Here is a 15,767-nt window from a genome sequence, read left to right as displayed (position 1 = left end):
AGCTTTAACAATAACAAGTTTTATTAGAAGAGATTAATTTTGCTGAGCTTATATGAAGTCTTGGGAGCAGGTGTTGGAGGAGAGGACCCTGCTGGGTCTATGTGTGGGGCCCAACAGCACCTGGTGCTGGGAGCTGTGTGTGGGACTGTGCCCCTGGGTGTGGGGGTCCCACATGGTCCTATCCAGGTTTGTGCATGGAGGAGGTGGCTGGACATGGGTTTCTTGGCTTCTTCTCCCCAGGGAGAGTGGCTGGAATGGGGTGAGCCAGGGGAGCAGGGTGCTAGCAGTGAAGCCCCTGGGCTTGTGAAGGGGCTGAGCTAAATATGCAAGTCACTGCTGGGGAGGAACCAGCCTCATGAAAATGCCATTTCCACACAGTCTCTCTCCCGGCCATTATCCTGCTTCAGACAAAAGCAATTTACTCTGCCTCCAATAAAGCAGGGGCGATAACGAAGCTGAGATGAGCTGTGACAGGTGGCTGTGTGACAGGCAGGCCAGCCTCTCCTGCCACCCACACCCACCCGCTGAGGCCATGGGGAAAGCACTGGGAGACATTGGTGCTGTGGTTCTCTGGGGGTCTCAGTGCAGTCAGCTGTGCCAGAGCCCAGGTTGGGGGATATGGCTGGTTCCTGGGCACTGGGCAGTGATGGGACAGTGCTGCCCTCAAATCCTGTGCCTGTCCTGCAGGATGGTGAGCCTTGGCACGGGCAGGCTGGGTCCTCGGAGCCCCCACTGCTGCAGAGGCGAGTAGAGCCAGGCTGGATTCAGCATCTGCACCTGATGGATGAGTTTTATCAAGTGCTACAACAACCCAGAAAACTGCACCAGCCCCAAGGGTGCTTGGAGACCAAAGGCAGTATTTCACCTCCCTGCCTGCCCTGTCAGACCAGCTCTGAAGGCTCCTTTGTACAGAACCCAACCAGCGTTAAGCACTGAACAGATATTAAAAAAGGATAAAGCTGACCTGCAGCCCTGTTCTACTAGGTAAAAAGCCACTGACTTGTGTTTTCCCTGGAGAAGCAAATAGGAGTAAAGCCTGAATAAAACCAGGGAGATGAGGGGAGGTAATCTCAGCTGAGGCAGGTGGGCCCCCTCCAGCAGAAACATGTTTTGGATGCTCACCCAGGATCCCCAGCACTGAAGCACAAAGCCTGCTCCATGTAACAATCCATTTATTGCTTTGGGTTTTTTGTTTGTTTCTGAGCTTGCTCCTGAATTTACAGTCAAGATCTATCCTTTTGCTTCCCTTGCATAGAACTTCATGTGTTAGGAGGCTGCCTGCTGCCAGGAGCCACTCGGGTGAAGCTGAGGGATCCAGGAGTCGGTGAGGTTTGTGAGCAGCCAAGCAGAGCAGTGCCTGTGAACAGGTAGATATTTCACCTAATTCTCCTTGGGGGGGGGTGGGTTTGAAATGGCCTGAGAGAACCAGGTGACCTGGGCACAGGAGAAGTCGTAAATCACTCCCAGGTGTAAATCAGGGCTGGCTGATTCTCTACAGAACCTCACAGATGGTGAGACGGGGAGCAGAGCACGTTCAGCGGTCTCCAGCCAGTCTCAGCAAACCACAGCTGTGAGGAGCAGCCCCGATGCTTCTGAGAGGACACACTGTTCTTGCCAGTAACACCGGTGAGAAATTTATTGGAAATGCACTTTAACTTTGTCTGAGATTAACTGGTTTTAAAAAGAACAGGTTTTTAGTGCACCCCAAACCACATTCTCTTCTTGGAAAGGGTTAAGGCAAGAAAAAGCTTTTGCTTTGACCTGGCAGTTGCTGTCCAGCTGAGAATGGGAGGGATCATCACAGCTGTGAGGAGGTCAGAGGGGTGTGAGGGGTGCTGAAGTGGCACCCCCCAAGGATCAGGAAGTAATTTCTGGAAGATGACTCACTCTTCATACTGAAGAATTTGAAACAGATGTGCTGTTTTCTCTGCACATGGTGCTGGAGAGGTACCAGTCAGGAGAAGTCAGGGTCATGAACCCCCCTCATCCTCAAACAGTGCTTCAAAAACCAAACCTTCTGCCATGAGGTGTCTCAGCCAGTGCCCCGGACTGGGCAGCCCTTCCTCTGCTCCTGAAAGACTTGGGGCCTCAATGACGGCATTTTCCCAGGTGAGCTGTGTCCTGGTGGTTCCTCTTTCCCCTCCCGGCTGCCGTGTGGGTCTGTCAGGGGGGAGATGCCTCCCGTGTGCTGGCCCCTGGCCCTGTGCTCTCCTGCTGCTGCAGCCTCTGCAGCAGGAGCAGCACGTTGTCGGTGAGCTCGTTCCGTGGCCGCCCCATCCCGCCGAGCGTCACCGGCCGCAGGCTGGCGTGGGGGGGCTCGCAGGGCCCAGGGCAGCACACCTCGTTCAGGAGCAGCCACGTGCTGTCAGGGTCCACCTGCATCAGGTGCAGGAAAACGCTGTGGAAAACAGAAGGAAGAAAGGAAAGAAGAGTAAGGAGAAGGCCTTTTGGTTGGCACTCGACAGAGTCATGAAGAGCTGAGGAAAACTCTGATATTGGTGACTTCTGGCAGCTGAACAGACTCAGCAGCTCATTACAAAGGCCAGTGCAGTGGCCCCTGTGCCCAAGAGAAGGCAGCTCTGTGTCTCACAGCTACAGGCACATGGGAGAAAATATTTACTATGCTCCACAGTCCGTTATGGACATCAAAGAAGCAGCTGGTGCAGAACTGACCCTGGCATTGTGGGCTGTTGCTGGCACAAGCCTCTCTAAACTAGCCTGTCCCACGTGCAGAGCCCTGCAGTCACCTCCCCAGCATGTGCTGCTCGTGTCTGGGATCTTTTGAGCAACAGCTGCTGCAGAGATCTTAGAAGAAGCTGTCTGTTTTGTTCACCACCCCCTCTGATATTTGGGGAGTGAGGGAGTTAACCCATCTGAGCTTCTGTCTCTGTCCCCTTTCAGAGGTGAGAAACCCAAGGGTATGTTGGGAGAGCTGCCCGGGCTGGACCCCAGGGGAAGCTCAATGCTGTATTTGAGGACTTTTGCTCAAGTGAAGTCTCCCTCCATCCCAAGTCCTTATCAGCTGCCTACAAATTTTCTTCCTTCTGCACAGCACCTTTCACAAAGCAGGATTTTGAAACAAAACAAAACCTTTGTTAACAACAGAATGAAGGAAAAGAAGAATCACAACTTCCTCCACGGCTTTACTGCTGTGTTGATGGTTTTAACTTTGCATTTCAATACCCCCTTAAGATGGGATTTGCCTTTCCAGCATGCCCTTCATACTGGGCTCCAGCTGAGCTGCTGGGACACAGCTGCTGCTGGAGAGCAGGAAACTGGAGAGCTGAAGAGCAAACTGCTGATTTCTGTGACCTACACTTACCCACCCACTTCTGCCAGTTCTCCCTGCGGTAACCTTTGGGCTTAGCTAGGTCTGTGTCAGGGTTTAATGCTCAGAAGGTGTACTGGGCTTAACGGGTATTAACTTCTCTGGCTGTGCCATGGACAAAATTAGACTGGAATTTGCAGGCTGCCCTGACAGCCCTGCAAGGCCTCTACCTGCCTGGTGCTGAGTGCTCTGTGAGCACTCCACAAACCTACGGGACAGCTTTCCAAGATTCCAGTAAAGCCCAGCCACAAGACTCAGTTCTCCAGTTTCCACTGAAATCATGGGGCCATGAGGAGAACAGCAGTGCTCAGTGAGCTAATGGGAAGAGAAATCATGTAGGTCTGTCTCTGTTCCCCCAAGGAGCACAGGACTGAACCCCCCTCTCTAAAAGCAAAGATCACCTGCTACAAAAGCCACACAGAATCCAGACCTGATTGCTGTCCAAACTTCTCCCTGAAGGACTTTTATCCCTAAAGTGAGCTTGCTTCCTGTGTAAAGCAGGGAGAAATCCCTTTGAGAAGCTCTCCTCTGAAAGGGAGTGTGGTGCCATGGGTAACTTGAAAGAGCACAGAAGAGATGAAGGCACAAGAAAGCTCCCTCTCCTCTTCACAATAACCCTGTGGATGTGTGACTTGTTACTCTACCAGTAACCAAAGCTGTTGCTTTTGCCTCTCTGCCATTTACACCTTGCCTGTCCCTCAGTGCAGGTCTCTGAACAGCAGGAGGGGAGATATCACCACTGAAGCTGTTGGCAGCATCCCCTCCCAAAGGTGCAGGCAGTGCCTATCTGCCTGCTCCAGAGGAGCCAGCAGGAATGTGCTCCACGGTGATAGCTGGGCTTGGCAAGAGCTGCCTCGACAACATGACTTTTTTCTGTGGGATGGGATGGCCAGATGCAGGTGAGCTCACAGGACTCCTTGCTCCACCAGCTTTGTTCCTGCAGCTCTGCTGACTGGAAGGGGAGGACTGGCCTGGCTCTGTGCCAAACCAAGGGAGGCACCGGCTGGCTGGCAGGGGCAGGGTCCAGAGCTCACACCACTGATATCCTGGCTCCAGCTCTCCAAGCCCTGTCCCTGGTGCTCGCTTGGCTGTGCCAGCGTGAGCACACAGCTCTGCCAGCAAACACCAGGTCACAGAATTTCCCCCCAGTTTATGATGGGCTGCTGCTGGTGGGCAGCTGTAGAAAGAAAATCCTCGCTCCTTACAGCTGGGAAAGGACTGGGCAAAGGTGGTGAACAGCTAGGAAGTAAACATGGGAATGTGGAACACTGTTCAGGTGGCTGCTGCTCCCCAGCACACGCACAGCTGTAGCTCTTACACTCCCAGCACAGGCACTCTGCTCTCCAACCTCTCCACAATCAGCTGCTCCGGGGGAGAGCGACCCTCAGAGATTATCCGGTCCTTGGAGCACTGCTGCCTCTGGTGCCCATAATGGCTCGAGGCTGTGATTATCTCTGATAGCCCGGAGTGCTCTGCAGCTTAAAGAACAACTTGACTTTTACATTTTCAAACTAACTCTGGGGTAGTTTCCAAGCAACCTGTTTCCATAGCAAAGAATCCTGGGGTTAATCCAAGTTTGTTTTCTATTGTTGCCTTTTTTCTTCTTTTTCTTAAATATCACTTTATTGAATTTTGCTTTGTGCAGGTGGCTGTTCTGGTGTGCTTCAGCCCAGCCTGGGAATGACAGCTGACAATCAGTATCCTGCAAACCACACAACCAAACCAAAAGAGGTAAGCTGCATAATCAACCTTGGTATCTCAAAAGGTCCCAAAATAGCTCATATTTGTCCCAGGTGTACTGAACTTATTCTACCAGCACAGAGCAGCTGGGGCATTTCATTTCCTTGTCTTTTCCCAAGCTCTAAGCAAAGCCAGATCACAGTGACCAGGCTGGCTGAAGGACAAGGCCTCCTGGCTTTTCATCCCTGTTCAATGTTTAACTGGATACAGCTCACCACAGGCTTCAGTAAAAACTGGGAGAATTATTTCTGCATCTAGGGGGAGGGAAAAACCCCATTCCTATCCAGACTGTTGACTGAAAGGCCAAACATAAACTTCACAGGCTGTAAACATTCAGTAGGAATTAAGTGTAAATTTTGAAACAGAAAGAATGGAAGACTACCAGTCAGTCTTGACAGAGGCCAATGGCAATTTCTTAATCTCTTTTCCTTCAAGGTTTTATTTCCTGGAGTGAAAAGCTTGTCAGGGATGACACAACTTCATGAATTGACAAGAAGCTTAAATTTACATACTGGAGCTTTCACCAGCTCCCCTGACCTTGTTCCCAGTGCTCAGGTCCCACAAACTCCCTTTTGCTGCTCAAGTGTTTCTGGGCACTTCACCCACCCTTTGCACTGGTTCATCTTCAGTGAAGGTAAAGACTTATCTAGTGCCCCCTGGAATTCCCAAACTGTTCTTCACTAGGTTTGGTCTCATTGGGGATTTTGCATTTGGTTTTTTGTTTGTTGTTTGTTTGGTTTTTTAAAAAAGCTTTGGATAATACTCTCTTGGAATAGCCCCAGCAGTGATCTTCTAGTAAAACCTATTGTTATTGTCCCATTTTTTCTTTCTCAGACATGCTGGAGTTCTTTTTTTCACAGCATCTATTCTTGCCTGTTGAGTATTGCATGAAGCTGCAGTTACAAAAAATCACTTACTCCCACTGCTTCATCTAATAAAACTACAGGGTCCCATAAATGGGATTAAGCAGCCTCCTTGGGGCATGATAACATCCATGGATGACAGCCAAACTCTTTTTTTTCCTTCCCCCCACCTTTTTTACTGTGGCTCTAGCACCTTGGCCAAAAATTCCTGCTCAGCCCATTGCATGCCTACAAAATCCTCACAGAGACAGTGCAGGGTGCTTGGAGCTACAACTGACTGTTTGAGTCCTGACCTTGTTCTTGACAGGTCACAACCCACCAGTTGAATAAGAATCCAAAGAGCTGAGCAAAGGCCAGTTAGTGTAAATCACTATGGCAAGCTGATTCCAAACATCCTTTTACCTCATATGATTTCTGCAGTGATAAAGCTGAGTTATGTGACGTATGCTGGCACTCAGGCTGGGGCTAAGATTAGTTCTGGTCTATCTGTTTTTAGAATCATTTAAAATGCAGAATTTCTCATGTATCAGTCTGATAATGTTGCCCTTGCCTAGATGGGAAGGGCCTTATGTGTGACAGCCTGTGTCAGTTTGCAGGATTACTTTCAGGCACATGCAGAGGAAGGAGAAGGGCCAGAACTTACAGCAATGGGGTGGTTCAGCAGCTGGAGAATGGAAACTGAAGTGTGGCTGAGAGGTGATTTTTATCCAGGTGCTGGAGCTGATTCTTATGGTGCAAACTAATTTTGACTTTTCTAAGCTGAAACCTTGTATTAGAGTACTATAGTTAAAAGTGAGTGTCATACCATTAGCTCTGATCCATCCAGGCTTCAAGAGCAGGGATCACACAAGACTAAACCAAAAAAATAAACCCCAAAAGAAGCCCCCAAGTGCTGCCATGTGCATGGTTACTGTCAGGCCAGTCATAATGCATGCCTCAGTGCATACACATGTCTAGTCAATGGAGTTAAAGAGGAGAGAGCAAGGACTTCTGTGAGCAGCTTGGTTCAGTGACACATGTGATGTATGGTGCATCAAAGGCGTGGGGGGAGGAGCAAAACATATGGCATTTTCCCCTTTAAATGGAATAAAAATAACATGCAGGAGAAAAACTCTACTTGCCCTGAACTTTGCTGCCCTTTTCCTCCAACAAGTGAGCTCGCTTCAGCGTGCAGCTTCTAAAAGGGCTCATTTTGTATTCCCTCCACCCCTGCTGGGGGGGTAGGGGGAATTGCACAGCTTCTCAAGCTGCTTAGTTAATGATTTAAAAGCCTCAGATTCCAAATATCTAGATGAATCCTGGCGCTCTGCCTTCCACCCAGTGCTGCCGGCACAGAACGACGCTTTATTGCCGTAAGGGTCTGCACGCCCACAGCTCAGAGCCCCTCTGCAGAACAAACGCCGCCCGGAGCCCGCTGTGCTGCCGTGAAAGCCTCCGAGGTAAAAATAAACCTCCTCCCACCCCCGCGGGGATACAAACAAAGGGATGCTCCGGCCCCGGAGAGTGCTCGGCTCTGAACTGCTGCCCGGCCACACAAAGCCCCTGCGCCCCTGGGAGCCTGTGCTTTGTGAAAGGGAACGGATGGGATGCCCTTCCCTTTGCTTCCCCTTTCCAGCAGCCTGCCCTGGAAATGTGAAAGCCGCAGAGCCTGCGGAACCTGCTGGCTTCCCCTCCCCTCAAGGGAGGGCAGGGCTGGCCACACAGGAAGAGGGGGGCTGGCTTTCACTCCCGTCCTTCAGCAGAGGGGCCTGACTTCGTGATTTATGTCCTGTGTTCTGTTAACTGGACTCGTTTTGTCTCCTGAAATCTCCGGCCTTGGTTCCAGGTGACAACATATGACAATAGTGATTTCTTATCCTGACAGCAGGAACATGCTGAGCAGGATTTTGTATACCAAGCAGCAAAATACGTCTGTCAACACTTTATAGAGCTGGTGTGTGTTCACCTAAACTGTTTGTGCTCTTTCAGACTCTCCCGGCCTTCTCAGAGCAACAGTGGTGCCAAGACTGACAGCTTCCCAAACAAACTCCAGTTTACCTGGCAGAGCCTGGGTTGGTGTGATGACAGGAGCCAGGGGAAAATGGAAGGATAACAGAAGTAAATCCCCCAGCCTGCAGAAGGTATTAAGTGATAAAATACAAGGGAATGCCCGGCACATCCCCTTCCATAGCTGTTTTTCCTCTGCAGTTTGATGCCACCAGTGGGCCAAGAGCCCCAAATATTCGGGCATAGGAGGGGGTTAGGAAAAAAGCAAGTAGCAAATCTTCCCCTCTGTCCCCAAATGCACTGCAAGGTCACCTGAAAGTCATCTGTAACTTCTGAGCAAGCTGACAGCTGACCTCTCTAGCTCACTTATAGGGAGTAAATGATACTTCACCACTGAAAACTTCCATGAGAGACCCCATTGTACAGGACTCAAGCATGCCAGAGGGAAGAACAAGAAAGGTGCAAAAGGAATGGGATCACCATGCTCCCTCTGTTCCCCATTATCTGTACAGCCAACACACCTGTATTTGAGAGACATTACCTCTGGGCAGCTTCCTGCAGTTTCACTGGTTGCTTGGCGCTGAGGTAAATCAGGCAGGCATCTGCCACTTTATTCAGGTCACTCTCGCCTGCAGAAATGGAACAGGAAAGAAGGGTAGGAGGTGACCTCCTCAGCGGCTGCTGCCTAATGGAATCAGCTCCAAATTGGCAGCAAGAGGCTTCTGAGCCTTTGAGCTGTCTGACCTGGAACTCTTCTGACCTTGCCTCTTAAGCATCTTGCTGCAAAGCCAGGAAAACAATCAAGGGCACTGAGAGGAAAAGAGCAACTCGCCAGCAAACCTTCTCCCTCATCAAAGTCAGCTCCAGAAATTTAACTCTGATGAATTTCTGAGAGTTTCATTCAGTGGAAGAGTGTGATGTGCTGGATTTAAAGGGTCACCCAGAGAGATGCCCCAAACTGGAATCAGTCGAGCTAGTCAGAACTCTTATCTGGGCTCCAGTTTGTCAGGTAAGAACAAAGCATGGCCCAGCAGCAACCCAGACACTCCACTGCAAACCCACTTCCCATGCACAGGTGGGATGAGCCGTCAGATTTTCCGTGTGCTGGGAACCTTCTCTCCCATTTGTCTCCTGGGGAGTAAAGTACACCCAGCACCTCTTTACAGAGCTCCCAAGAGGACAGACTCAGGCTGGAGAAGATCAAGAAATCAATCCCATGGGGCAGTAGGAGGAGAATGCAGCAAGCTGAGATGAAAGAAGAGGCAAGGCTGGCAGAGATCCATACAACCTGTGCTTGCCCTGGTACTCACCCATGTCCAGCCTCTCGCAGAGAGAGCCCAGGCCCTGCAGCACAGCCAGCTGCAGCTTGAAGGCGAGCGTGTGGCTGTACACGGGCCCAGCTCTGGCACTTGCTGGGGCCTGGCTGAGGAGGGAACTGGTCAGCTTGGGCAGGACGTCTTTGGAGAACCTCTGCCTCAGGAAGTCCCCACATGTTTGAGCCAAGGTACACAGCACCTAAGGGAGACATCAGTTACAGGGGTGCAGTGCACACATGGCCCTGGGAGGAGCTCAGTGATCCACGCCAGCTCAGGGGGTTCAGGCATTCATTCTTCCTGGAGAACTTTTTTTGCAGGTGAGAGCAATGTGACCACATCTGCTCCAGTTTCCCCATAATGAGCAGAAGGTGAATGTTTGAGAGGCTGAGTGAGCTGCACCCTGCTCTGCAGTGTTCACCTGTCCGACCTCCTGGGCTGCCCTTCTCTCATTAGCACAGTAAAGGTAAGAGCAGCTGTGCAGTCTTACTCAAAATTACTGGAGGAGCCTCTGATGGAAAATGCCATTAAATATCATCATATCATTAAATCCCTTTTGTGGTGCAGACAGCCCATCTTTCCAAGCACCTAAGGGAGCAGAAAGGCCAATTTGCCACAGCACGGGGCACCCAGCACTACTTTTGTGTGCCCAGGATCAAACCCAAACTGGGTAGAGAATGGCCCTAAATGCATGTAAAAACAAAAGGGGATCCATGGGGCCAAAATGCTGATTTCTCTTGAAACTTTACTGAGATCATGGTCTCAGTGTGCAGGACTGAGATGCTGGTTACGTTGTGTTTGCCTTGCACTGATAAGACACTTGTCTTGGAATTTAGGTAGAAAGACACTCCGAGGGGAATTCATAACACAAAACCCAAGCTGGGTGGCTAATTGTAATGATCACTTGAACTTTTCAAGAGTTAATTAGTTTTTGTATAGCAAATCTCTCCCTTCTTTGAGGGCAGGCACATGACAGATATGGCCACTCTGAAATTCTAGTGTGTGGCTTCTTGAATCTGGGCAATCAAAACTCTCTTTATTCATGCTGAAGAATTCTAAAATGAATCTCATTCTGCCCAGCAGATGAATCCCTGTGAAACCCTGGGGCTTGCAACCTATGGAAACATGCTTTACTGGCCATCCTGTGACTCAGGAGGAGACTGTAGCCAGCTGACAAGGTCAGGAGCTCTTTAATAATGTCAAGTCTTTGTTTAACCTCTCCCCTGCCCTGCCAATTCCTCAATTGTGAAATATTCCCTTATCTTCAGCCTGAGACCTCCAAAGAGGGTGCTGGGACTGTGGCTCCAGCAAGGCACTGTACAGTGCCTCTGACAGCTGCTCAGGCTGTCCAACAGTTCTGTTTGTCCCTGCAACAACCACCAGCATTGCTGCTTCCCCCAGGAACAGTGCCAAGGGTTCACCCGTGGACCAGCTGCAGTGGGAGTGGTAGAAGCCCACCCACCGCAGGGCGGTGATCCCATGCTCCAAACCCCATTTAAACATCACTGCACAAGCTTGGGGATCCTCTCCAGAGCTGCAGCACTGCTCAAGCCACTTCCCTTCCAAGCCCCAGCCTGAAGGCTGCTGGCAGTCCCTGCCATACCTTGAAGGCTCTGAGCACTGCCAGAGGGTCGTCACTAATCAGCCGGGTGACGAGAGCTGGCCAGACACGGTGAGCCATGGGAAGCAGATGGTTTCCATGAGGATGCAGCACAGTTACACAGAGCTCCAGCACGTCCAGGACCTGGGCAGGAGGGGAGGGAACAGACTCTGAGTGCTGCAGTGCCAGGCATTCAGGTGGATCCCAGCATCCCACCGGGAAGCCGGCAGGGTTTGAATAGCAAAGGGTGCGGTTTTACTGCAGCAGGAACTGGGACAAGTGAACAGTGCTCAGAGCACAGGCCTGTTTTGAAGGGACAAGTACTGCAGTGATATAACTTGTGCTGAGTACAGAGTTGGGCTGGGAGCAGCGCAGGATTCTGGGCCTGATCCCACAGGCTGAACTGCACATTCAGATCCCGTGGGGGCAGCAGGATCACCTGGCAGAGCTGGGGCTGCTGGGCTGAGAATCTGGGTTATGCCTCACTGCTGCATTTTCTGTCTCGCTTTGCACTTTAAAAGGAGGCCACCTTCAAAGGATTTTCATAATTACAAAAAAGCCAGGCTTTTAGCCCTGCTTATCATCACCCCAGCAACTTCAAAAACATTCATCAGCCTGTGCAGTGCAGCCTGAGGAAGGGGGATGGGAGGCCCAGATGGAAGAAAGATGCTTCTGCTTCTTCCACCAAAGGCTGAGGCACAAGACTTTAACTGTCACGAGCATCGAGGGAAGGCACATAACACAAAGCCTCCCTCAAGATTCTGTTCAGCTTGGCTGCCATTCCTAACCCAAACCGCTCCCAGAAAACTGTCTCCCTTTCTCTTGCCCAGGCTTGGAGGATCTGTCCTGCTCGAGCATATGGCAGCACGAACCTGGGGATGGCAGGGAGCCCAACGTGCACGGTGCACACGCTGACGAGCTACCAGCCCCTTCGTGGGCACCATCTGTCCCCTCAGAGCCAGCGAGTACCGACCTTCAGCCGCACTCGGAGGCTCCCATCAGACAGCAAGTGGATGCACCTTTCCATCACATCCCTGGCCAGCTGAGTGTGGATCGGCAGTGGAGCTTCTCCGTCAGTGTCACAGTTGTTGGGCTCTGCCTTAGCAAGGGGAGGAACCTCATCTGGAAGACAAAACCAGTCCTGAAGCTACGAAAATGACTTGGGAGCTCTGGGAGATCGCAGTACCCGCCTACAACTACTCTGAAAATTCCTGAGTGAGGCCTTTGGCATTTTTTAGTGTAATTAGACACAGTCAAGCCTATGCTTGAGTTCTGTGAGGTAGTGTCAGGTTCAGATAAGAGGGTTGGGGCTAGGGAAGGTTCGCTTGCTTTACGGGACAATGCAGTTGGTCTGACATTTGCAGTTTCTTCTCACCATGGACTTACTTCCCATTGATTTTTATTAAAAATGAAAAGCCTGGGTATTTAAAGATGAAGTATTTAAAGGTCAGGATTGCAGCACAGCCCAGCAAAGACAAAAAGTTCCCCATATGAATGTCTGCAGTGCCTGCCCAGGCCAAGTGAGAAGGGAGCGGTGGCATCATTAGCCGGGAGAAAATGGCACAGGGGTTCCCAAAGGAACACGACAAGGAAAATGCAGTAGGATCCTGGAAAGAGGAAACTTCTGGCACTGAACCCAAATGACCTGTTATGAGGTAAGGAAAAACAGTGTGCTCGTGTCTTAGAGCTAGAGAAGCCCTGATCTGCAAACATTTTGCTCCCATCCTCATAAAGAATAAAGCAAGAACACCCAGCAGCACCTTACATGAAGCAAGATCATCTCAAAGTAGACCTGAGACTGTCAGCTGGGTCCCAGGTCCTGGATGTGACAAAGGGACACCTCGGAGGTCGTGGTCTCTCTGCAAGCTGAACATGCTCCTCTCCAGCCACGCACAGTACTGACCTGCCTCCTCCTCCCCCGTGTCAGGAACATCACCCTCTGCGATCTGCTTCTGGCTCACGTAGTCTAGGAAGAATCGTTCCACTTCTTGCCTTGTCATTGTCACCTCGTGCTGCCCCTGGGACCGAGTCCTGCTCTGCCCCTTCTCAGTCTGCCTTTGCTGGTGTTCCTCAGCGCTGCACATTTCAAACCACTGGACTGCAAAAGAGGAACCAACACATCACTGAACAGCCACGATCCCCTCCTGCAAGTCAGCAAGGTGCCATGATTCCTTGAGAGAAGAGCTTGTCTCTCATGTCTCATGGCACAGCTGATCCAGGCACCTGCTGTCACATCCCCGTCACCTCCCTGATGGTATGGGAATGTTAAAACCAAAAAGCAATACACTCCAGGTACTTCTATAAGACACTTATGGGAGCAGTGAATCCTTCCTTTCTCAGCCACAAAAGGCCACATTCCTGCAAGGCTGCAGGCCAGACAGAAACTGGAGAGAGGAAGCTACTGGTGATCTTTGCTTGAGCACTGGCCACCAAGCAAAGCACAGTTGCCATCACTCTACAGCACCTCGGCTTCATGAAACCTCCCACAGCAAGTGGAAAGGTCCAAGACAAGCACCCTCAGTGACAGTAAGGCTGAGTTACACAAAGTGAACATCATTTTGGTACCTAGAGCTGTCATGACTGAGTGGAGGACCCTGAGGAAAGTGGAAGCCTGGTTGTTGTAAGACTGATCTAGTGCAGACAGGACATCTTGGATAATGTCTTCTACCAGTGGCAGCAGGCTTGCATCTGAATGTCTCAGCATTGTGTCCAGGACCTGGGAAGCATGTGACTGATGTGCCAGCTGGCGCAAATTCAGGGAAATCCCGTTCACCAGATAGTCAGAATTCTCATTAATCAAACACTGCACCGAGTCATAACTGCAGGCCTCGCATATGTCTGCCAGTGTCCCCAGTGCCGTCTCACTGATGAGCAGAGTCCTGTCTCCAGCCTTTTCCAGCACAGGGTACAGAGCTGACAGCAGCAGCAGCCGGAATTCCTTCCCAAGGACGGCAGCAAAGCAGCCCACACCCTCCAACTGGATGCAGATCTGCCAGATGTTGCTGTTCATGGAGCGGGTCGTGACCTGGGGCTCTGGGGATGGAAGGAGGACGGTGCTGCACGGACCTCCCGGACGGGCAGCGAGTCCTGAGTGCTGCACAGAGTGCTCAGGGCTGGCTTCTTCTGTGTCAATGCTGGTGATCAAATACCAGTTCGCCTGGTCAGTGTACTCATCCAGAATGGACGTTATGGACCCTTTGAGATCATCCACGCTCGGCGGGACTTCCCTCTCCTGCAGGACATCCACTCCCAGCCCGGCAGCTCCCATGACCAGCTCGTTGAGGACCATGGCTGCCTGCTTTCGGTACAGGACAGACTCGCTGTACAGCCCCATGAAGTGATCCACCAGCAAGTACAGGTTCCCGTAGTAGCCAAGAACACGGCACACTTGCTGAAGGAGTTGGAAAACTCTCTCCTCCGTGAAGAAGCGGAAGTATTTCTTCTGGTGACTGCCCCTCTGCACACCCTGCTGCCAGGAGCCCGGCGGCCCCCAGCGCCGCTCCTCCACGATCTTCACATCCGTCACGTCCAGCTCCAGGACCTGCACCAGCGCCTTGGACAGACGCTGCAGGTGGGACGCGGAGTTGAGGACGATGTTGATCTTGGGGCCCAGCAGCTTCAGGTAGCCCAGCAACAAGCTCAGTGTGGAGACCTTGCCCGTGTCGTCCTGGGAGTTCATCAGGCGAGGAAGGGCTGTGGCCAGGGAATGGAGGTTCTCGGAGAGGACGTCAGCAAGAGCCCTGTTCTGCACCACGATCCTCTGCTCTGCGATGCCTCGCAGAACCTCGTTACACCTGCTCTGGACTTGGCTGTTTTCATCGTTAACCAGCCCAACCAAGGCCTTTAAGAGGTGACTGAATGAGTCCACCAGTGACTGACTGCAGTTACTCAGTAAGTGGTGAACCAGTTCCACCAGCTCCAGTCTCACCTTCCAGTGAGGGTGAACTGAAGAAGATTCAACCACTTTTTGCAGGAGGAGAGAGAGTTTTTGAGCAGTACTTTTACTCCAGTCAGGTCCTCTATGGACCATTAGCTCTGATACTCTGCTTTGTTCCACTGGCAGCTTTTCCTTACTCTTTGGGATTCTGGCTAGCTGTGCATCAGACATTACCCAGCCAACAATCAGATAGAAGAGTCTGATGGCAGAAACGGTGGTTTTGTGACCTTGTTTGATGTCTCCAGTAATAACCCGAGACAGCGTAATGGAAATCCCAGGCAGAAATGAAGCAAACAGATCCCCACATTGCTGTGCCTCCTCTTCATCCAGGTGTCGGTGCTCCTGGCAGTCACACTGCAGAACCAGGACCTGTAAGCACTCCAAAGCAGAGATCTTGATTTGCTTTGCTTTTTCTTGCTCTGCAAGGCCCAGAAGCAAAGACACTGCAAATCCCAAGAGCGGGAGGGTGGAGGGTTGGTACAGGGACAAGACAACATCCCCATAAGCCGAATGCATCAGGGTGTGGAGCGCCTGGATCACGGCCAGCTTCAGCTCCTCGGACAGCGGGGCGGGCTTGCCCGAGCTGGGCGGGGGAGCCAGGCAGGTGCAGAGCTCGGAGAAGAGCTCCTGCAGCAGCTCCCGCTTCCTCACGCACGTCGCCGCGAGCACGGAGGAGATGCACTGCACCAGGCTCTGCACCAGCCGCTCCTGCTTGGGGCCCGGCACCCGCAGGGCGAAGCGCAGCGGGAACAGCACGTACTCCTGCAGCTCCTGCAGGGCCGCGCCGCTCACCGCGGCCAGGTGCGCCTGCAGCTGCCGCACGTTCTCCACCGTCTGCGCCCGCGTCAGCTGCACGCAGGCGGGGCGCAGCGCCCCGAAGGCGGCCTGCGGGGTGTCGAACACGGCCATGCCGGGTGGGCCCTGCCTGGGACCGGGACCGCGGCCGCGCTGGGCGGCCCTGAGGGTGCCGGAAGTGACGCGGCAGCACCGGCGCTGTCGG

The 15,767-nt window shown here is 52.0% G+C and overlaps 1 protein-coding gene across 1 annotated transcript; it reads right to left on the bottom strand.

The window, feature by feature from the left end:
- Positions 1 to 1,155: 1,155 nt before the first annotated feature.
- On the bottom strand, positions 1,156 to 15,690 carry TTI1 (TELO2 interacting protein 1). The gene is made up of 7 exons (XM_027645778.1): positions 13,396 to 15,690; positions 12,734 to 12,928; positions 11,804 to 11,952; positions 10,834 to 10,974; positions 9,228 to 9,432; positions 8,459 to 8,546; positions 1,156 to 2,398 (listed from the first exon to the last, which is right to left on the bottom strand). Exons 1-7 carry the CDS (start codon positions 15,674 to 15,676, stop codon positions 2,164 to 2,166), a joined length of 3,294 nt encoding a protein of 1,097 aa, XP_027501579.1. The 5' UTR covers positions 15,677 to 15,690; the 3' UTR covers positions 1,156 to 2,163.
- Positions 15,691 to 15,767: the final 77 nt, after the last annotated feature.

The sequence above is a fragment of the Corapipo altera genome, unplaced genomic scaffold (genome assembly GCF_003945725.1).
Source record: "Corapipo altera isolate COAL_440 unplaced genomic scaffold, ASM394572v1 64, whole genome shotgun sequence".
Lineage (NCBI taxonomy): Eukaryota > Metazoa > Chordata > Aves > Passeriformes > Pipridae > Corapipo > Corapipo altera.
The sequence above is the reverse complement of the archived record's forward strand: the minus strand, read 5'-3'. Positions and strand labels throughout refer to the sequence as shown.

Coding starts and splice junctions, on each gene's coding strand:
- TTI1 (XM_027645778.1), bottom strand. CDS start 15,676: ATGGCCGTGTTCGACACCCCGCAGGCCGCCTTCGGGGCGCTGCGCCCC. Junction 9,433..10,833: donor CAGTGCTCAGAGCCTTCAAG/GTATGGCAGGGA, acceptor TGTCTCCCTTAG/GTGCTGTGTACCTTGGCTCA. Junction 2,399..8,458: donor CTGCAGGAAGCTGCCCAGAG/GTAATGTCTCTC, acceptor TGTTTTCCACAG/CGTTTTCCTGCACCTGATGC.